Source organism: Vicugna pacos, chromosome 1 (assembly GCF_048564905.1).
Source record: "Vicugna pacos chromosome 1, VicPac4, whole genome shotgun sequence".
Taxonomy (NCBI): Eukaryota; Metazoa; Chordata; class Mammalia; order Artiodactyla; family Camelidae; genus Vicugna; species Vicugna pacos.
In genome coordinates this window covers 124403416-124425103 of record NC_132987.1, presented here as the reverse complement: position 1 = coordinate 124425103, position 21688 = coordinate 124403416, and the positions used below count along the sequence as shown (strand labels likewise).

The 21688-nt window shown below is 52.4% G+C and overlaps 1 protein-coding gene across 1 annotated transcript in view; it reads right to left on the bottom strand.

The window, feature by feature from the left end:
* The window catches only part of PCNT (pericentrin), a 76132-nt gene that overhangs the window by 33429 nt on the left and 21015 nt on the right, over nt 1–21688 (bottom strand). Inside the window, exons 15-23 of the mRNA XM_072970887.1 lie at nt 18269–18427; nt 17407–17553; nt 16397–16492; nt 12160–12306; nt 4538–4689; nt 2734–2873; nt 2408–2646; nt 507–669; nt 89–301 (exon numbers count right to left, since the gene is read on the bottom strand). Coding sequence (XP_072826988.1) covers nt 89–301; nt 507–669; nt 2408–2646; nt 2734–2873; nt 4538–4689; nt 12160–12306; nt 16397–16492; nt 17407–17553; nt 18269–18427 — 1456 coding nt within the window. The remainder of the gene's footprint in view (nt 1–88; nt 302–506; nt 670–2407; nt 2647–2733; nt 2874–4537; nt 4690–12159; nt 12307–16396; nt 16493–17406; nt 17554–18268; nt 18428–21688) is intronic.

Here is a 21688-nt window from a genome sequence, read left to right as displayed (position 1 = left end):
AGGAGCCCGCGCCCTCACCTCCTTCACCTTAGACCTCCAGCCCACGAGCCAGCAGCTCCACCCACAGCCCAGCAGCTCTGTGTCCTACCGGCTTCTCTCTCTCCCGCTGCCACGGTCATGGCCTCCTTCTGGCCCTGCAGCGCGTGGTTCTCCTCCTGCAGCTCCGCCAGCTGCTGGTTCGCCCGCTGCAGCTGCTGCTGCAGGCCCTCCAGCTCCACCACCAGGCCCCGCTCACTCGCCTCCTTCTGGCCCAGGGCCTCCTGCAGCCCGGCCTTCTCCTCCTTGAACCCCTCGATGATGCCTGCGGACAGAGGACAAGAGGGACACGGGAGACACAGCAGCTGAGGCCCCGCTGGGAGCTGAGCGGCCGGGCCTGTGTCCTGCTCCCGCACAGATGGCTCGGGTCACCTGCGGGCCAGACGAGCGCCCGGCACACGAGGCCTCCGTGGGCGCCGGACACCAGGTCCGTGGGTCACTGAGGCCACAGCCCCTCCTGCCAGGCTCACCCTCCGCCTTGTGCAGCTCCAGTGTCAGCCGGGTCTTGGCCGTGCTCTCCGCGTCCAGGCATTCCAGCAGCTCCTGGTGCTTTCTCACCACCTGCGCTGTCTCCTCGCTCTTGCAGCTGAACTCCTTCTCCAGGTGAGAGTGGATCTGACGTGCCTCCTCCAGCTGCGAGACACGTTTGACAATGGGACTCGGTACCGAAAGCGATCAAAGCTTCACGGACACTGACAGAGTGCTCCTCGCACAGAATTTGGGTGAAACCACAAACACCCCGTCAACAGCAACGTCAGTGTGTGCTGCCACGTCAGTCACTGAATAACCAACACGTTCTCAACACAGAAAAGCTCCGTGCCCGCAGGCAGACAGCCCGCTGCTCGCAAACACTGCCCCCACGTGCGTCTGTGGGTGGCACTGAGAGGAGAGCGTCTCAAAGGGCCCGGGCAGGGACAGGCCACCTGGTGACCTGCAGGTGGAGGGCATGCAAGGGCTCGGTCACCACACCGAGCAGAAAACTCACCGCACCTCCACTGCCTGTGTGCGACCCTCCCTCCCCAGCTGGGTCACCACGAAGCCCCTCCCACGCTCCCCTGGTGGGCACGTCCTGTCTGAGGCTCCCAGGCCATCCACACAGGCTGGGGGCCCAGATCAATTTCTCAGTTCAAAATGTGCACACACAACTATCCTGGCAGAAAGCTCAGCACCTGGCCTGGGCGCCTCCGCCCCCTGCGTGTGACCAGCTCTGACCCACCCAGGGCCTGGCCTCTTAAGGACGCCTGCCAGCTTCCCCTTGACAACAGCTCTGAAGCGGCCTGGCTGCTGTGGCCCCTCCCACAGCCCCCGCCCTCTCGAACACCTGCCCGACTCCAGCTGGCCGGCCACCACCTGCTCTTCCTGCAGCCAAAGGCCCTCAGGTGGCCCCCACCACCGACCCCGACCTGAACAGGGCCCTCCTGCCAACTCCCACCTCCCACAAGGCTCACCCACCTCACCAAGCCCGCCTGCTGCCCCCACGGAGCACACTGGTGGGGGCAGGACTTCTGACGAGCCAGCGAGGCCCCCACACACCCGCGCACGAGCGCAGATGCGATGCAGGGCCTGGCGCCAGGTCAGACCTGCAGGCGGGATGCCTGCCCACAAGACGCACCCAAGAGCATCTGCTTCCATTAACTGCACTTGGGAGACACTGAAAAGCACCTGATGACTTCTCAGACGCGGCCCAACTCCGTCCAGTTTTTGAGAGAAGATGGAAAGAAACTGGAGGAGAAACGTCCGAGTTCAGCACTGCTGACCTACTTGCTTTCACTGCAGGGGCAACACTTTCTCGGTTTTCCTGAGATGGCAACAGCCTCACGTGAAAATGCTCATCTTCTAACTGGACAACTTCGGAAAAAGGTCTCTATCGCCTTCCACATCTTCCTATTTAAGGTCTTTGATAATTTTCTGAAATTTTCTAAAAAGTTAACAAAAAATTCTCATCTTCGGTAACAATCTTTAAATATAAATATATTCAATGTGGAATTAAACCAGGGTATGAAGTACATAAAGGCGGGTGGACACACGTGCCCTAAAGTAAGTACACTGAGGATCTAGTTTTCATCCACAGCAAGCCTCCTTCCTCGAGAATTTCGGCTGAGGAAAGACTCCTACTTGAGGAAGCCACGTGGGCGAAATCTCTGGAGTAACAGGACCAGGACGGCACCAGCAGAAGAGAAGAGAAGACCGGGAGGAGTCAGGGTCGCCTGGGAGGGGACACTCCCCGCCTCGCCTGCGAACCGGGAGTCAGGAACGCTGCAGGAGCAGCGCCCAGCAGAGCGTCCGGGGCAGCCGCCGGCCCCGCCGCCCACTTGCTCAGCACCTCCCTCTGAAGAGGACCAACTGCAGGCCCCACGCGGGCACGTCTCACCTGCCGTGTGGAGTCCAGGACCATCTCCAGGAGGCTATCCACCGCCAGGCCCAGGCTCCGGTAGACCCTCCGGATGGGCTGTTCGCACTCCAGCGTGCTCTCCGGGCTCATGAAAAAGCTTTCGCGGATGTGACTGCTAATCTCAGCCACCGAGGATGTCTCCGCACACTCGGGCGAGGTCCGGTCCAGCTCCGGCAGGGCCGCGTCAAGCCCAGGCCACGTCTCATCAGGCACAGAGGCTACGAAGTGAGCAGACAGGGGAGCTGCAGGCGGACAGGCACCCCCACCCTGCGGAGCGGCCTTGAGCGCAGGGCCGCGGTGCTCACCTGCGGGCGCATCAGGCGGGCTCTCCTCCTCCAGGCATAGCCCCACGCGCTCGCCAATCCGGCTCCTCAGAGTGACGGCAGCCTCGAGTGTCTCTCCAAACAAACCCAGCAGCCTTCTCAGCGCGTCCCGGAGAGCTCTCCTGGGGGGTGTGCGGCAGGCGGCATCAGCCCAGACCCCAGCCTTCCGGCCCCGGGCAGGGGCCCTGAGCCACACACCAGCTGCACCCAGAGCCGCCTCATAGCTGCTCTCCCCTTGGCGGGGCTGTATGCGCCCAGCCTGTCCCACAGGAGCAGAGCCAGGCACCAACGTGGCCATGCAGGGTTCTACCCTCTCGTGAGACACCTGCTGGAAAATCAGAAGTCACACCTAACCCACTGCCAGTATGCACGGTGAGCACTCCTGGTGCCTCCCTCTGGGGCCACACAAGCCTGGGAGGTGAGAGGCTCGGTTTCTCACAGGATTACAAGTCAGTCTGCACCCTGCCTCTGAACTGCATCCTTCTGATCCGGCCCTTCCAGCTGGGGCTCATCATCTGTGGCATGGTGACCCCACCGGGGATGCGGTCCTGCCCCCGCAAGATGTCACCCCATCCATTCACGACTCACATCCCTCCCTCGGGCCCAGCACAGAAACTCCACTCAAACAGAAGAGCCACCCCTCGGGAAGCGAACCTCCAGGTGAGGGACAGAGACAGTGAGAACAGGGTCTGGGGACTGAGACGAGGCGGGCAGGAGCAGACTGCACGTAGCTGGGGCCCTGCCTCTGCAGGAGGCTACCAGGGCCGTCAGAGCCCTGTGGCAGGGGTGGAGGGGGCAGCGTGAGGACCACCCTGGAGACGGAATTGGGCAGGCAGTGTCTGCTCTGCTCTGAGATAAAACACCAGAAGGCGCTACTCTCCCCCCCCAATCCTTGTACCGTGTCCAGGCCATGCCGACCCCTGGTCCCCGCCATGATCCTCACAAACGCCAAACGCCTGTGGGTATCGGGGCGTCTCAGCCACCAAGCACGCCCTCCAAAACCTCAGGTGCTTTGCTCCGCCACGCCCTCCCAGGTTCGCAGCCGGGCCTGCCACCCTCTGCCCGGCACACACCTACGAGCCACAAGGCAGCTACGAGCACGTGCTGGCAACAGCGTGAAAGGTCCTCACGGAAACAAGGGAACCGGAAAGGGAGTGAACGGAGACTGCACCCGTGTGACAAGACACCTCCCCACCTGGCCTCCCCTGACCCGCAAGCCGCACACACCCCGACCCCTGAGCTCAGACCAGGGGTCAGGGTGGCAGGGACCACAGAGCACCGAGCAGCCGGACCAGACACTGGCAGCGACAGGCCAGGGGCTGCAGAGGGGCCCAGAGAGCCGATTCAGGAGTTGCCCTTCCCAGCAGTGCCACTGAGCCGACTCCGCAGAGACCAGCGCATTCCCTGATGTCAGGCGCAAACAACTGAACGGCCCCAGGCCAGGCCAGACCCACAGGGGAAGCCAAACTAAGACCACAAGAAGGCACGAGGGGAAATGTGCGCGGCTCCAGGCAGGACACTGTTTCTTACGTAGGGCTCCAGAACAAACCAGAGGAAGGGACGGGTCGGCAACTGTGCCTTCACCGCGTCAGCAGACTTCACAATCTGGCAAAAGGTAAAGGTCTGGCAAAGCGAGGTGGAGGCATGTGGTTCTGTGACATGACTCAGTACTTGTCTGGACGTTTAACATCTTCTTGAACGAGAGGGTCCGAGCACAGGGGTCCTGTCCCGCCAGGGGCCCATGCACAATCTGGCCATGAGCAGGGCTCGGGCGGCGGCCACTGACCTTTCGCCGTGAGACAGGTCGATGTCGGACTTGAGCATTGAGATGAGGTTCGTGCCCTCCTGGTTCTCCCGTTCCCGCCTCTGCTGGAGCCTCTCCAGTTCCGAATGGCACTCTTCTACCTCGTGGTTTAAGGATAAAATTTGGTCTTGTAGCTGTTGAAGAAAAACAAAGCTTTAGTTAGAACAATTCAGTTAAAATTAAGTTTCTGTGAAGGGCTTTCTTTCTCCAAGAGCAGGTTTGTGGGGAGGAGAAAACAGATGAGGGAGCAGCAGGGGTCCCGTAAAACAATGTCAGAAAGGACATAGACAGGACACCAGCCAGAGGAAGAGAGAGAGAAACTGTGAAACCAATTTACTGAAGAGAATGAAAGAAACTGTAAACGGTTTCAGTGTTGGGGGCAGAGAGAACTCAGGAAAGAGTGCAGATTCGGTAAACCACTCGTTATGACAGGCTAAGACATTCAGGTAGCTGAAAAAATCAGAGAAAATGGAAAAACTAAACAGGATTCAAGGTGGCAAACAACGACCAAAAAATGGACAAAAGAGACAGAAGAGGAGCCGCGCCGCCAGCGCAGGAGCCGCATGCCCGACGGGTCAGGGCTGCTGGAGTGCGGGCGGGGGCGGCGAATCCACGCAGAGCCCACGGGACAGCAGACTTGTCCCTCAGCCAGTCCTCCTTTCTCCACTGCTGAGAGAACACAGAAACTGGGGGAGAAAACCTAAGAGGGACCACAAGCAACTTTGAACAAGAAAAAGTGCAAATAAAAATCTTAACAACACAGAAAATATGGTCTTATTACACTTTAAAAATCAGATTTTTACTTTAATGTCTTCCCACAAAGAAAGTTTAAGTTTAGGCAGCTTTCTCCTTAAATGATTTCATTAAACATTTAAGGAACAGATCATTTCAATCACATAAAGACTCTTCCAGAGAGTAGAAAGGCTGCGAGAGAGGACACTCCTCACTTGTTTTGAGACTGAACCGTGAAAAAAAGGAAAATTACAGTCAATCACAATGAAAAGAAACATGATGCCAAAGGTTTAAAAAGGATACTAGAAAATAAAATACAGGAATACCTGGAAATTGTGTCTCATTTTATCACATAGATACGCTGGTTTAATGTTAGAAAATCATTCAAGTGATTTATGTTAACAGGTTAAATGAGAAAAATAATATATCAATAAATGGAGAAAAAGCAAATTTAACACCCATATGATAAATATCTATCACAAATTGGAGAGAAGAAATCTTCCTTCACCTGAAAAAGATCACCAACAACTTCCCGTAGCAACAACTTAGTTGTTAAAGGCGGAAGACTCCCCAGTCAGGTCAGGACACAAGAGTGGCTGCATTCACAGACCTTCCTCAGCTTACGACGGGGCTGCGTCCTGACAAACCCGTCGTAAACTGCAAACTAGACCTCTAAGTCGAAAATGCACTTAATACACCTGACCTACCGAACATCACAGCTTCGCTCCGCCTGCCGTTAACGAGCTCGGACACTCACGCCGCCTACAGCTGGGCACAATCTTAACACAGAGCCCGTTTGATACTGCAGTGCTGGCTGACACTGTGTGGAAGGGAGAAGCTGGGGGCTGTCATCGCCAGCTGTTCGTCCTCCTGACCCACGGCTGCCCCGTCCGGCCTGTGAGGGGATCGGACCACAGCACTAGCCCAGGAGAAGACAGAAGTTCAAAGTACGGTTTGCACTGAATGTGTGTCACTTCTGCACCGTCATGGAATCCAAAAATCCTAAGTCAAGCCATTTTAAGTTAGGGGCCATCTGTACTCAATAACCATCGGTTTTGAAGTACAATTAAAGCACTTGACAACAAGTGTTGAAATACAAATCTAACAAACGATATGCAAGGTCTCCATGGAGAAAATTATAAAATCCAGTGGCAGCAACTACCAAAATCAATTAAAAAGAGGTATTCCAGAATCCCAGAACACATCCATCTTGTAAAGACGTCAGTTCCCCTGAAGGAGTGCAGAGACAATGCATTTCGCCCACAACCCCGCAGGAGACTTCCGAGCCTGGTGCTCCCGAGAGCTGGGGGCCAGCAACAGCAAACATCCCTGAAAAGAGCGGAGCTGGGGCCGCGGGCTGCGGGCCACATGCTGGGCCCCTGGAACTGCAGGGCATTGCTCGGGGCAGACAGACTGATGAAATAAACCTAGGAGGGAGGCCAGAGGCCACCCACATGCACGTGTGAGCCTGACCCATGACCCATGACCCCGTGGCCCGTGGGCCGCAAGCAAGGCAGGGATAGACTCAACACGCAGGTCTCAGCCCTCACGGGAAATAACTCCGCTTCCGTGTATCCTTCCAAGTGAATTAAAACGACAACTCAGAAAATAATCAGAGAATGCTTATGTGAAATAGGAAATGATTTCTTAAGCAAGGCAGGCAAAGTACAAACTGCAAAAGAAAAAAGGTAATCGCGTTAACTCATCAACCAAGAACACCTGCTTGTCAAAAGATAACAAGACGAAGGAAAAAAACACAAACTAGAAAAAACCCAGAAACACAAGGGACGTCCCTAGACCAGCAGGGAGCAGGCGGGCAACTGTTTCAAACAGAAAATGGCCAAAGACACAAAACAGCGTTTCACAGACAGGGAAACAAAAGCGGACCACAAACACAGTAAAAAACACACAGTCTCATCAGCAAATTAAGACCACCACGAAACAGCACTTTGTTGCCACAGAACTGGCAAGAATTAAAAAGCAGGAACATCCCAAGTCCTGGTGAGGAGGTGGAGTAGCAGGCACTCGAGGGCACACGTGGTGGACGCACTCAGAAACAGGCTGGCGCCGCCTGACCAGGCTGCACGCGGGCAGAACACACTTGCAGGGATAAGAAGCTCCTAGAAAACTCAGGGTGGCTCGACTCATCAAGGCAGAAAACCAGTAATAAGCCCAGTCCACTGCCAAGCCGCTGGGGTACGTGCACCGGACAGAGGACATCAGGCAACGAGGACGGTGGGGCAGTCCTGCCAGCGACATCGGGGCACCTGCAGTCAACCTGGTGACACAGCCACTTGTGAAGGACGAAAACAGCCACATCCCCACAGCAGAGCCTCAGGAACACGTCAGTGAGTGAGAAACCTAGGCAGATCGAAAGGGGTCACCTCGGTGGATGGAGGGTGGGGGAGGCCGGAGGAGTCTTTCAGGCACCTAACCTGGGTGGCAGGACACAGGTCCTCACACCACAGCGTCACTTTACTCAACAAGCACATTTTAAGGACACTTGTAAGATAACTTCACAGTGAAAACAGCTTCCTGCAAGTCCAGTCGGCCTGAAGGCCGCGTACCCTTCTCCCTGACCTCCGGGGACACCCCTGGGCGGCAGCAGAACCCCAGGCCCATGCACCTACGCAGGTCTCCTGCTGCTCCAGCCCCACATGTTCACACGAGAGCCCCCCAACTCCCGGTGCCTTTCAGTCTTTCCTCTGCAATCCTCGCTCACACCCCCTCCCAACTCTAAGTGTTAACCCACCTTTAAAGGTAAAGATACACTTTGGCAGTTTCTCTCTTAATTCAGAATTTAACATTTCTTTTACCTGTGCTAATGCTTTAAATAGAATCGTCATTGCTTTTGGGCTTTTGGAACTTGTTATAAAATCAGAGTTTTTCCTTTTGTTTAACTGAAGCGTAATCAGTTTACAATGTTGTGTTAATTTCTGCTGTACAGCACAGTGATTCAGTTACACATGAAGATATATCTTCTTTTCCATATTCTTTCCATTATAGGCCTTCACAAGGTACTGAATGTACTTCCCTGTGCTGTACAGTACAATCTTCTCGTTTACCTATCTTGTATATAGTAGCTTGTACCTGCTAATCCCAAACTCCCAATTCATCTCTCCACCCACCGTCTTCCCCCCGATAACCGTAAGTTTGTTTTCTATAGCTGTGAATCTGTTTCTGTTTTGTAAATAAGTTCACTTGTATTGTTTTTTTAGATTTCACATGTGAGTGATATCATATGATATTTTTCTTTCTGTCTGGCTTACTTCACTAAGAATGACAATCTTCAGGTCCATCCATGTTGCTGCAAATGGCATTATTTTATTATTTTTATGGCTGAGTAGTATTCCATTGTATAAATATACCAGTTTCTTTATCCAGTCATCTGTCGATGGACATTTAGGTTGTTTCCATGTCTTGGCCATTGTAAATAGTGCTGCTATGAACACTGGGGTGCCTGTATCTTTTCAAATTAGAGTCTCCTCCAGATACATGCCCAGGAGTGGGATTGCCGGATCATAGGGTACATCTATTTTTAGTTTTTTAAGGAATCTCCATACTGTCCTCCATAATGGCTGCACTAAACTGCCTTCCCACCAACAGTGTAGGAGGGTTCACTTTCTCCACAGCCTCTCCAGCATTTACCATTCATGGACTTTTTAATGATGGCCATTCTGACTGGTGTGAGGTGATGATACCTCATTGTAGTTTTGATTTGCATTTCTCTGATAATTAGTGATACTGGGCATTTTTTCATGTGCCTCTTGGCCATTTGTATGTCTTCATTGGAGAAATGTTTGTTTAGGCCTTCTGCCCATTTCTGGATTGGGTTGTTTATTTTTTTGTTATTACATTGTATGAGCTGCTTATTTTGGAAATTAAGCCCTTATCAGTCTCATCTTTTGCAAATACTTCCTCCCATTCCATAGTTTTTTTGTTTTGCTTATGATTTCCTTTGCTGTGCAGAAGATCATAAGTTTAATTAGGTCCCATGTGTTTATTTTTGCTCTTATTTGTATTGCCTGGGTAGACTGACCTAGGAGAACACTGCTAAGATTTATGTGAGAAAATGTTTTGCCTATGTTTTCTTCTAGGAGGTTTATAGTGTCTTGTCTGATGTTTAAGTCTTTAATCCATTTTGAGTTTATTTTTGTGTATGGTGTGAGAGAGTATTCTAATTTCATTGATTTACATGCTGCTATCCAGTTTTCCCAACACCACTTGCTGAAGAGATTGTCTTTTCTCCATTGTATATTCTTGCTTTCTTTGTTGAAGATTAATTGATTGTATTTCTATGAGTTCATTTCTGGGCTCTATTCTGTTCCACTGATCCATAAGTCTGTTTTTGCGCCAATACCACACTGTTTTGATTACTGTAGCTCTGTAGTATTGTCTAAAGTCTGGGAGGATTATTCCTCCAGTTTCATCTTTTTCTTCAGTATTGCTTTGGCAATTCTGGGTCTTTTGTGATTCCATGTAAATTTTAGGATTATTTGTTCCAGTTCTGTGAAAAATGTCCTGAGTAATTTGATAGGGATCACATTAAATCTGTAGATTGCTCTGGATAGCATGGCCATTTTAACAATATTAATTCTTCCAATCCAAGAGCATGGGATATCTTTCTATTTCTTTAAGTCATCTTTAATTTCCTTAGTCAATGTTTTGTAGTTTTCCACTTCTAAGACTTTTACTTCCTTGGTCAGATTTATTCCTAAATATTTTATTTTTTTGGATGCAATTTTAAAAGGGATTGTTTCCTTACTTTCCTGATATTTCATTGTGAGTGCAGAGAAATGCAACAAATTTCTGTATGTGAATCTTGTGTCCTGCTACCTTGCTGAATTTGCTTTATCAGCTTTAATAGCTTTTGTATGGAATCTTTAGGGTTTTCTATACATGGTATCATGTCATCTGCATAAAGTGACAGTTTCACCTCTTCTCTTTCAATTTGGATCCCGTTTATTTCTTTTTCTTGTCTGATAGCTGTGACTAGAACTTCTAAGACTAGGTTGAACAGAAGCGGTATGAGTGAGTATCCCTGTCTTATTCCAGATTTTAGTGGGAACGCTTTCAAGTTTTCACCATTGAGTATTATGCTGGCTGTAGTTTTGTTACAAATAACTTTTATTATGTTGAGATATGTTCCCTCTGTACCCACTTTGGTAAGAGTTTTTATCATGAATGGATGACGAATTTTATCTAAAACTCTTTTTGCATGTATTAAGATGATCATGTGATTTTTGTCCTTTGCTGATGTGATGTATCACATTGATTATCTGGGTATGTCGAACCATCCTTGTGTCTTGAGTTGAATCCAACTTGATTGTAGTGATCTAACAGTATTTTGCCCACGAGCCATGTTACTTTTTGTATTTTTTACAGAATGAGAAGTTTTTTTAAGAATGCATATATTGTATCAGCAGAAATGCCTGGAACTTTGAAAAGTTTAAGATATACTTTGAAAGGCTCTCTTCTTCATGGAATCCCCTTCCTGCCTAAGCCCTGGTGCCTTCCTTGCTCTGCTGCACCCACCCCCAACCTCTCCTCCCTTCTCGTGGCTGGGCTCCTAGCACAAGGGGCTTCTGCAGCTAGGAACTTGCTCTTTGATCTGCAGGTGATGACTGACCTCCACAGACACATACTGCCCTGAATCTGGCTGGGAGTGATTTTTACACCGTTGGTACCAAACTAAGTCAGACACACCCGTGTGCAGAGTCTGCATTCAGAAGCCCTGGCCAATGGACCACTAGCAAATGAATAGAACCCTCCTGGGCCTCAGTGTCCCGAGAGGGAGAAAACTGCCTCATACATAACGCGCCTGTCACAATGCCTACACACATTCACAAGACTGTGTTAGTAAGTTCAAATCCAGTGACCCTATAATGATGGCAGAGTCAGAAAAAAAAGCAGTACTACTACAACTTTGAAAAAGCTACACAGTCGGACTATCTCTAAAAACAGTATGATTATACATCTTTATTTTCAATAATAATGAACAACAACAAAAAAAAACCCAATTCAAAAATTCTCAAGGACCTGAACGGATAAAAATGGCCATTAACCCATGGAAAGCTGTCCAACATCACTAATCAGTAGGGAAACACAAATAAAAACGAGGTATCATCTCACTTTCACTACGAAGGCTATTATTTTTAAAAATGAAAAACGAGTATTGACAAAATTGTAGAGAAGCTGGAACCCTTGTGCACTGCTGGTGGAAATGCACCATATGCCACAGCCTCTGTGGACATCCGCTCAGCAGTTCTTCAAAAAGCTAAACATGGAATTATCACGTGACCCATCACCAGTCCTAGATATACACCCCAAAAAGCCGAAAGAAGGAGTGGAAACAAACACCTGCACTCCAGAGTTCATGGCAGCGCTGTGCAGCACAGCCAAAGGAGGAGACAGCCATCAGCAGATGGACAAGGGAACGGAATGTGTCATCTACACACAGCAGACGGACAAGGGAACGGAATGTGTCATCTACACACAATGGAATATTGCTCGGCCATGAAAAGCCGTGAACAGTGGTACGTGCTACAGGCGGATGGACCTAGAGGACACGTGTGAAGTGGAATAAGCCAGACAGAAGAACGAGACTGAGAGCCGCCAAATTCACGGAGGCAGAGAGGCCAGTGGTCAGTGCCCAGGCTGCAAGGAGGGGACGGGAATCACTGTTCTTGGGGACAGAGCTTCTGCCTGGGATGAAGAGCAGGTTCTGGAAACAGACAGTGCTGATACCTGCACAGCACTACAAATGGGGTTAATGCCACCAAACTGTACACTTACCGTGGCTGAAAGGGTAAAAATTATGTCATGCACGTTTTACAAAGAAAGTCTTCACCGAGAAGACACGTTCCACGAACCTGCAGAATCTGGTGATCCTTCTCCTGAAGCTGCAGAGACAGAGACTCCTTCTCTTTCTGGTGACGAGACTGTACCTGCTCCTGCTCAGGTCTATGCGTCTCCTCTTCCTCCCACAAAGCAGCTTTCTTCTCACCTTCAAACTCACCCTGCACAAAAGAACACTGTTAACAACAAAAGACTCAATTAAGCTATAAAATTACCCTTGCTCCACTGCATTGCTATCCACCAGAATTCAGCTCATTCAACACGTATTTATTGAGTCTGTACTCTCAAAAGGCCAAGGCCAGCACCCGGGTGAATGTGTGTCCAACGTGCTCATCTCACAGAACACAAAGAAATGCCTGCTGCCTTCCCCACTGGTCATATTAAGGATTCTCCATCCTCAGGGTACCACGACCATCAAAACCCAGAATACTCAGAAACCTAAGCTCCTCTGGTTTTAAAAAGAAAAATCCTGTTTCTTCCTAAACAGTAAAAATATTTTAAACAACGTTCACCTAATGAATTAAACTATATTAATAAAATTACTTTTTTTTAACCAGAGGTAGCACTTCAAGAATGGCAGAATAAAAATCCATTCCTCTATAAAAGCACCGAGAGCACTGGCAAAAATTGTCAAAATCAACTTTTTCAGAGCTTTGGAAATTAAAGTGTTTATTGAAAACAAAAGTTGATTCTCCATCAAAATAGCAAGCTTCGGGGTGTTTGAACCTGCCCAACCCACCACTCAACCTCTAAGACAACCTTGAAAACGCAGCTCAGCAGCCATGGGCGAGGGGTGGGGGCAGAATGGGTCTGCATCTCCCCTAGAGCACCACTGCTCACTGCCACCAACTGACCTGTCTGGCAGCTCACTGAACAGCTCCATTTGTAAATCTGGTCTTTACTTGATCTGATGCAAAGCTCACCTCAAAAGCCTAGCCCCAAGCTCTTTGTTAAAAAAAAAATCCGCAGCAACTAAGGTGGTGAAAACAGGAGGAGACAATGACCAAAACCCTAAGAGGAAACACTGGAGGAGGAAAGGTCCAGAGGCGGCTCTGAAAAGCTCTGGTACAGTCCTGGGAGCCACTAGTCCAACTGGGTAGGACTGTGCACCTGCCCTGAGGACCAGACAAGGCTCTCAGCTCTCACTGCTCACTGACCTTGCAGCTCTGCACAAGCAGGAGGTGACAGCGAAGGCAGAGATGGAAACTACCTGCCAGAGCACTGGAAGCATGCCCCAACCAGAGCCCCTCAACAAAGAGACAGGTTATAAATGAAACCAGACAAGATTCTGAAGCTGGAAAGTACAATTACTGAAATAAAGATCCACTGAGGGCACAACAGCAGATCTGAGTGGACAGAAGGATCAGCAAACACGAAATCAGGTCAAATGAGATTATTCAGTCTGGGGAACAGGAAAAAAAAAAGAATGAAAAAAAGTAAGTAGGGCCTCAAAGTCCTGTGGGACACCCTCAAAGAACAGCATACACATAATGAGGGTCCCAGGAGAAAGGAGAAAGGGAACAGGGCAGAAGAATACTTGAGGAGAATGTGGCCAAAAATTTTGCAAATCTGATGAAAAAATATTAATCTACACACAGAAGAAGCTCAATGAACTCCAAGGAGGATAAACTCAGAGAGATGTACACCTAGACACATCATAATCAAAGTTCTGAAAGACAAAGAATCTTGAAAGCAGCAAGAGAGGAGCAACCCAACAAAGCAGACCCTCAGTAAGATTAGCAGCTCACTCATCAGAAAGCACGGAGGCCAAGAGGTAGTAGGATGGCACACTCACAGCGCTAAACAAAAGTGTCAACCAAGAAAGTTACATCCGAGAAACTCTTTCTAAAATGAAGGAGCAATTAAGACATTCACAGATAAATAAAAACTGAGAGAACTCATCACTAACAGACCCTCCCCCGAAGAAACACTAACAGGAGCCCGTCAGGCTAAAATGAAAGGAAAGCAGACATTGCCAACTAAAAACTGGCACTTGCCATCTACCTCTGCTTGTATTAGATCACGAGCCGCAGCCGCGGACCTCCGGCATTCCCTGATCAGGATGCAGATCAGGAAGGAGGCGCTCTGTGCTCTGGGAAAACTGGCCAAACAGACCTTCAGAAAGTTGGACATCTTCAGAGGTTTTTATGACCCAAATTCTTGCGTCTCCTCTTATCTAGAAAAGCACTAAAATCATCAACAGTGACATCTGCTCCTGGTTTAGGGAAGTCTCTGCCTAAACGTGTGCTTGACCGCACGTCCCCCCTTCACTGAAATCGTCTGTGATACTGACGTGCTCCCCCCGCCTCTCCAGTGCAGCTCCTCAGAGCTCTGGGATGCTGTCTCCTGGGCTACAGTCTTCACTTTGCCCCAAATAAAAACTGAACCCACAACTCTCACGTTGTGTAGTTTTATTTCATTTCAACAACATTAACCTCAATCTACATGACAAAATAAAAAACACTGGAAAAGGTAATTATACACGTTAATATAAAAGACAAAATAAACGTAGCTTTTGTTTGCAATTCTTTTTTCTCCTATCTGACTTAGAAGACAACTGGATAAAGCAATGAGCATAAAATGTCCACGGATGTTCTTTGTATGACAATATTAGCACAGAGGGAAGGGAGGGATGAAGCTACATGGGACAGTTCTGTAAACTATAAAATTAAGTTGGTGTTAATGTGGACTAGGCTGTTCAAGTGTTCGTTGTAATCCCCGGGGCAAGCACTAAAACACAGCTCAAAAAATACGTAGAAAAATACACATCAAGGAAATTAAAATGAAAGGAGGCAGGTGTGGGGGACTGGAGGCACAAGACAGGCGTGAGATGTGGAGACAGCAAACAGCAGGCACCAACACTCCCCACAACGTGCACAAGCCTACAAAACACTGTTCTAAGTGGAAGAAGCCAAACTCAAGAGGCCACATATTGCATGATTCAATTTCTGTAAGATGTCCAGAAAAGGCAAACCCACAGAAACAGAAAGTCCGCCAGTGGCGCCAGGGCTGGGAGAGACGAGGGATGCTGGTAGGTGGGGCTCCTGTGCGGAGACGCAGAGGCTCGGGGACTGGGGGCAGCAGCAGCTGCGCAACCTCACGAGTGCACCAAAACCCACCGAGCTGCACACTCGAGAGAGAGACTTCCACGGTGTGTGAATCCATCTCAGCAAAGCTGTAACTAAAAAACAAAACAAACCTGCAGTAAAAGTCATCATGCAAAGCGGAGCTGAAACCTGCACAGACGCCCTTCCATGCAAATAGGTCCATCAAAGCAAGAAAAGGCTGGACGTGGCTGCTGCTGAGTCACCAGGGCAGACAGTCAGCAGGACTCAGACTTTCTCAGATTTAAAGTACAACTGCCTTCTGAACGTGGGTTGGAGCTGTGTGGGTCAGCTCTTGCACGGTGAGTGACACAGTACCACTCAACCCACGGCTGGCTGAGCTGAGAATTCAGAGGAAGGGTGGGCACAGAGGGACCACATGCACTGAGAGCCAACAACAAGTCACAGGCAAATTTCTGACTGTTTGGACTCAGGGCCCCAATTCCCACGTTGCTCAAGGGTTAACTGTACTTGGTGACAACTTCTTAGCAGAAAGGTATGCTAACTAGTCAATTTGAAGATAATAATGAACGAAAAAAGTTGCTTGTTTCTAAGACAATCAAAATGCTTTAATTTTGCATATCAAGATTGTGAATAAACTTTCTTATTTACTTTGCAGACAGGAAAGGACAGCGCTAAAACAGATGACTCTTGATCCCGGTCCCTTTAATCGCGTGACCCGCTGCCCCAGCGCAGGGCTGACGGCCCCCGGGCTGCGCGGTCTCCTCCTCCAGCCCTGCCAGGGGAGCTGAGCGCTGGGCCCCGGCTGCCCCGTGGGAGGAGGGGAGCTGTGCTGGGCAGTGTCCCTGAACCTGCAGCGCTGGCACTGGCGCTCACCCTCACTCCTCATGCTTTCACTGTGACAACACACAGGAGTCGGGTCATAGCTCCTAGAAAACTTCAAGTCACCGTGTGGGGCCTCCGAGTCTCACCGCAATCACAACACGCAGGAGACGGGTTTGCGCGGCACAACACGACGGTTATCCTCTCAAGTCCTAAAGGTCATTTCTGAATTGACACAGATCATGTTTTTAAACTTTCTCTCCTGAAAAGACTTAATCCCAATCTTTTAAAAGGAAGGATTCAAGTGCAACTTCAAGTTAGGACACACAGCAGCTGCAAAGCCCTTTAACTCCCCCGTTCGCACCGCAACCACCTGCAGGAAGGGCGGTTCAGCCAGACAGCTCACGGTGCGGGGAGTGGCACCCCAAGGGCAGCCGGGTGTGACAGGGACGCCGATGTGCTGGCAAACAGGAATAAAACCGAGTGATGGGCACCACAGACCGGCAGGGCGAGGCCAGGGACAGGGGACAAGCCACATGCCCTTCCCCCCAAAACAGACACCACGTGAACCACTTCTGCCCACAGTGAAGGGCACTCAAAAAACTAAGAAAACATCAATGCCCAAGAAAAGGCTAATCCGCCAAGGCACGTGGTAAGCCGCGGCTAACGGTCAGGCCGGACACTGAGCCATGGTGTGCGGCCCTCTGGGCCCCAGGCCGTGGTACAGGGAGGGCTCTTCCCTCTTGGCACCCTGGGCGAGCGGTCCTGGCAGCACATTCTGTGCGCCCCACACCTGCTGAATGCTCTGCTGCAAGGTTTAAATATGTGGTTCTTGAGAAACCTTTTTGAGCCACAGATCACATTCTTCAGGGAAATGTCTTTCACAGAAGCCAAATATCTACAAACAGATAAATGCAACTTCCGTCTGAGGTCAGGGCAGGAGTCCAAGGGCACCTACACCCCACGTGCCCTCATGGAACCTGGTCCCGAGCCCGGGGCCTGCCCTACACCACCTGGACGAGAGCCCCACACGGGCCTTTCAGGCCTTGGTGTCATTGCCCACACACAGAAGGGCACAGGGTGGATTCTACGTGGGACCTGCGCCGGGAAAGGCGACCAAGAACCAGCCCGCCGGCGCCACGCGCTCCTGCGTCTGCCCCGCGAGGCGCCCACGGGACCCCAAGGCAGAGCTGCACGTGCTGAGGCCGGCTGGAAGCCCAGTGTGACTTCTTTCTTAACCTTCACTTTGTCTCAGACAGCGTTTTAAGGCAGCTGAGGAGGCACGCCCAGTACAGCAAGAGGTCACCAACGTCGGTGGGAGCAGCAGACACAGCCCGCCCACGTGGACTGTGGACGGGAGGAAATCACCCTCACCCGACACCCGCAAGGGCGGTGGGACCTGCGACCTGCCTGCCCCGTGCGCACCCAGGCCTGGAGCAGGGCCTTGCTGTGTACCAGGTCAAGGCCCAGGCTCTGGGGCCGAGCCCCCCTGCAGCACTCGCGGGAGCTGGGAAAGGCCACCTGAGGGGACAGGCTCACAGCAGGTCTCACTCGTGTGACGCCCCCACCCCGCCCCACCCCTCCTTACAGCCAACTGTTCTGCTCGTAATTGGTCATGTTTTGAGCGGTAAAGTCAGTGTAAGAAAGGGTGTTGTCTGCAGGGGGAGGGTGTAGCTCAGCATGCACAAGGTCCTGGGTTCAATCCCCAGCACCTCCATTAAAATAAATAAATAAACAAGCTTTTAAAAAACATAATTACCCCCAAAACAAATAAGCAAGAAAAATTACTCATAGGTTTTCTAAAAATCCACACAGTTATGTGGGAATTATGTATTTTTTAATCTTAAAAAACATCACAAATATGCCAGAAGAATAAAAACCAAGCAGCACTGCACAAGGCGCGCCAGCCCGGCAACACGACAAGCCCAGCTGGCCGCGGGCCACGGGCACTCAGACGTCGCCTAAGACGACCGCAGGCTTGCTCTCTCCGTATTTTCAAAAGTCACATGAACACATCTTTTTCCCAAGAGAGGCGAGCCTGCCTGGGCGCGCCTGGCGGTCACGCTGTGGTCAGGCGCTGCCCTCCCTCCGCTGCCCAGTGGCACCAGCGCAAGGGGAACTTCTTCACGGGGTGCTTATCTCTAAGAAAACGGAATCAGGCTTACGTTTTCAGGGAACTTTTCTCACAAGCAGTCTGCAAAGGGAAGTGACCTGGAAGGTAATCCGATCGCCTCACACGCACGGCAAACAGCTCTTCTGACAAGTGACGGCTTCTACGACAGGTGCAGGGGTATTTGCGGCGGACATACAGCTCGTCCCTGCTATTTGGGGACAGTGACCACAGCCTCCCAGGAGACGCCAGCAAGGCTCTGAGGACATCTGCCTGCGAGCAAGCCTGAGGGAGACCAGGAGGCACACACCCACCCAGGGGACTCTCCCCAGGACAGGAACCCGGATCCGCCCATGTGCAGACATGGCTCTGGAGCGAGGGACGCTCTGCAACCTCATGGGGGGGCAGTAAAGCGAGGCCCGTGTGGGTCCTGATTTGAGCAGCACAGGCAGAGGCTGGGACATGGGTGGACATGTGAGGAACCTAGGGGAGCACCGTCAATCCTGTGGGTTAGGATGGAGAAGGAGGCACTGAGGCTGCCACTAGCCCCGTGGGCCACCGCATCCAGAGGTCTCCTGAACTCTTCTGCTCTGTCCGTGAAGCTTTCTCCAATTAAGTAAAACAGCAGGCCCCATGTCCCCACAAAGCCAGTTTTGTGTGTGTGCGAAATCAGCTGGACAAACAGGGTCACTAAAACTGTATCTAACACTCACGTTCTTGGGAGCAAACAAAAGGGATAATGCACTTGAACAAACATGCCCCCGACTAGAAAAGTTCTTCCAAATGCCCTCTGTGTTCAGTCGAAGCTGAGCGAGCAACGTGAGGACCGGTGTGGCCAGGAGTCAACGAGGTGGCAGGGTGAACACAGCCCCTCTGCAGGGCAGAGGGCAGAGCACTGCCAGCCGGGAAGCAGGAAAGGCCCCAGGAAGGGCAGGCGGCAGGGTGGCCTTGCCAGAGGAGGCAGGAACGAGCACCGACACCGAAGCGGAGGATGGGCGCCCGCTCGGTCACCCCAACACCCGCAGACCCAGCCAGCAGGACGGGGCTTGGCCTCACGCGAAAGTCCTAGGCTCTCGGACCCGTATCCCTGCCCAGGGGGGCCGTCGGGAGACTCTCAGGGGGCCGGGCACGCGGGGCCCCCGGCACCCACGGACCTGCTCAGCCCGAGAGCAATGCGAACGTGGAGGAACGGCCGGGGCGGCAGGACCCACACGGGATCCGTGGTGGGACAGCTCTGGCAGCCGCTGGACCCTCTGTGACGGCCACTGGCTGACAGTGAGGGGCACTGGGGGCTTGTGGGACGGAGAGGGCTTTATTCTTTTAAATGAAACTGAGCAGGAAGACGCTGTGGAGAGAAGATGGTTTGTGTGACGCAGTCGGTGACCAGCTGAGCGCCTGGTCTCAGCCAGGATCACACCGGAGCGTGTCTCTGCGCCATCTTGGGGCACAGGCCTCCCCTCGTTCATCCCTTCAAGCCGGGGAAACCCACCCAGAGTGGCCCGATCCAGGGCAGGTCAGTGTTCAAGGAGCAAATCAAGAAAAGTGCCAACTCCCAGGCTTTTCATCCAAAGGGGATGAATCTCACTCCTGCGCTTCCCTTGGTTCTTGTCGCCTCCCCTCATTCTCACTCTGGGAACTTTCACACAAAGAAACAGTTCAAAAACTAACTTCAGAGCAGTCAAGGTGCACACACACAGCTAAGACCGCGACTTTAATCTAGGAGCCCAGGTGATCGCTAGGGCCTACTTCGTAGTCAGAGATGAGACGTCAGCACGTCCTTTTGAAAAGCCCCATACAAACAGCCCTCGCAAAGGTTTATAACCTGAGCAGTAACTCTGCACACGCTTCACGTAAAACACCCACTGTTCTCACGCCCAGAGAGACCAGGAGACACGGAGGCACCAGCAGTTCAAGTCCGAGGACAGAGCCCTCCGGCCCGCAGGGACGAGACACGACGGGCGGTGGCGGCGAGGCATCCCCTGCACCAACTCGAAGGGCACTGAGGCCGTGAGCCCCACTCGGGTCACGAGGACCTGGCCAGGTCCCAGCCTCCATGGCGTCCCACGTGCTCAGAGGGCTCCAGCTGCTCTGTGAGACTGCACCAGAAGGACAGCCTCACAACCTGGCACACTGCTCACTCACATTTTGATGCACCAAGTGTAAAAATCGGAAGAAGCAGCCACAGCGTGTGCAGAGTACCAGGAGCGTCTGCCGAGGGAAGCAGGGTCCGTGTGGACGCAGTCAGCAGACCCAAAGAGCCCGCCTGCTCCAGCCTCCACTCCCACAGCGAGGGTGCCCGGGCAGCCGCTGCCACCTCCTCCCACACAGCCAGACCCACCCCACCCGCCCCCTCAGGCAGTGCAGGCACCACAGCCTCGCTGGGCCCCTCCCAGCGCCCCTAGTCTGGCTCCAGCAGACCCGAGGAGCACTTCCCAGGAGGGCCTGGCCCACCCTCAGCAGGCCCCCCATCTCCAGGCTTCCCGAGAGCCTGGCTCAGCTCTTGCCTCGACTGGCGCAGTCGCCTCCACCCCTCCATCCGGCCACCAAGTGGCCCACGCGTGGGACTGACCCACTCAGGGACCCCTCCCGGACTCCACCCTCCGGGTGCACCACAGGCGGGTCCTGTCGCCCTCTCCACCCCCTGACCTCTGAGGTCGTAACCCGGTGTGGCAGGACCTCAGACACCTCGGCGACAACTGCCCTAAAGAGGTCTGCAGAGGGGACGAGCAGAGTCGGTCCCTTGGCACCAAACCCTCTGGGCCCGCTTGCCAGGAGGCCACGGCCTGGGCGTCGCTGCGGGCCAGGGACGCGGGGCGGACAGAGTGTAAGCCCGGCAAGCCCCACACGGGGGCCGCGCTGCTGCCGCAGGGGGCTGGGAGTCCCGAGGGGGCCATCCGAAGGGCTCACTGAGAAGGCATTTGATGAGAAGGATGCGAGGGCAGGAGAGTGCAGGCAGCGGACACAGACAAGTGCAGAGGAGCGCACGGCCAGGCTGCTCCAGAACAGGAGGCAGCATGTGGCCGGGACTGCGAGAACCAGGGCGAGGACGGCGGTCAGAGGGTGCGGGGTGGAGTCCGTGCAGGGTCATGTCCCTGGGTGGGATCATGGGCCCCAGGTTACGGGGTGCAGCATGGGGTGCAGAGCTGGTAGCGCCTGTGGGGCACTTGGCACAGGTGCCCACTTCTGGACCTGACACGACCCCAGCTGACCCCTGCGCGCCGGCCATGGGGCCCAGCCCACAGAGGGGGCTTCACAAACGCTCGGGCTGCAAGCCAGAGTCTGCCCCAAGGCCGTCCTGGAAGCCGCTCAGCCCAGGAGGAGCCACACCGTCGATCAGAGCCGCCCCCCTGCGCAGCCTTCCTGGGGCACCTGCTGCTTCTGCATCTCACGCGTGTCCCTGAACTCCTCCTGCCGAGCGTGTCCACAGGGCGCTGCATCCCACACACCCATCCCCCACCACACACCTCCCACCTGCTTCCTACAATCGAATTTTGCACTAATACAATTAAATCGTAGTTTTAAATACACAGGTTTTGTGTGTAAAAC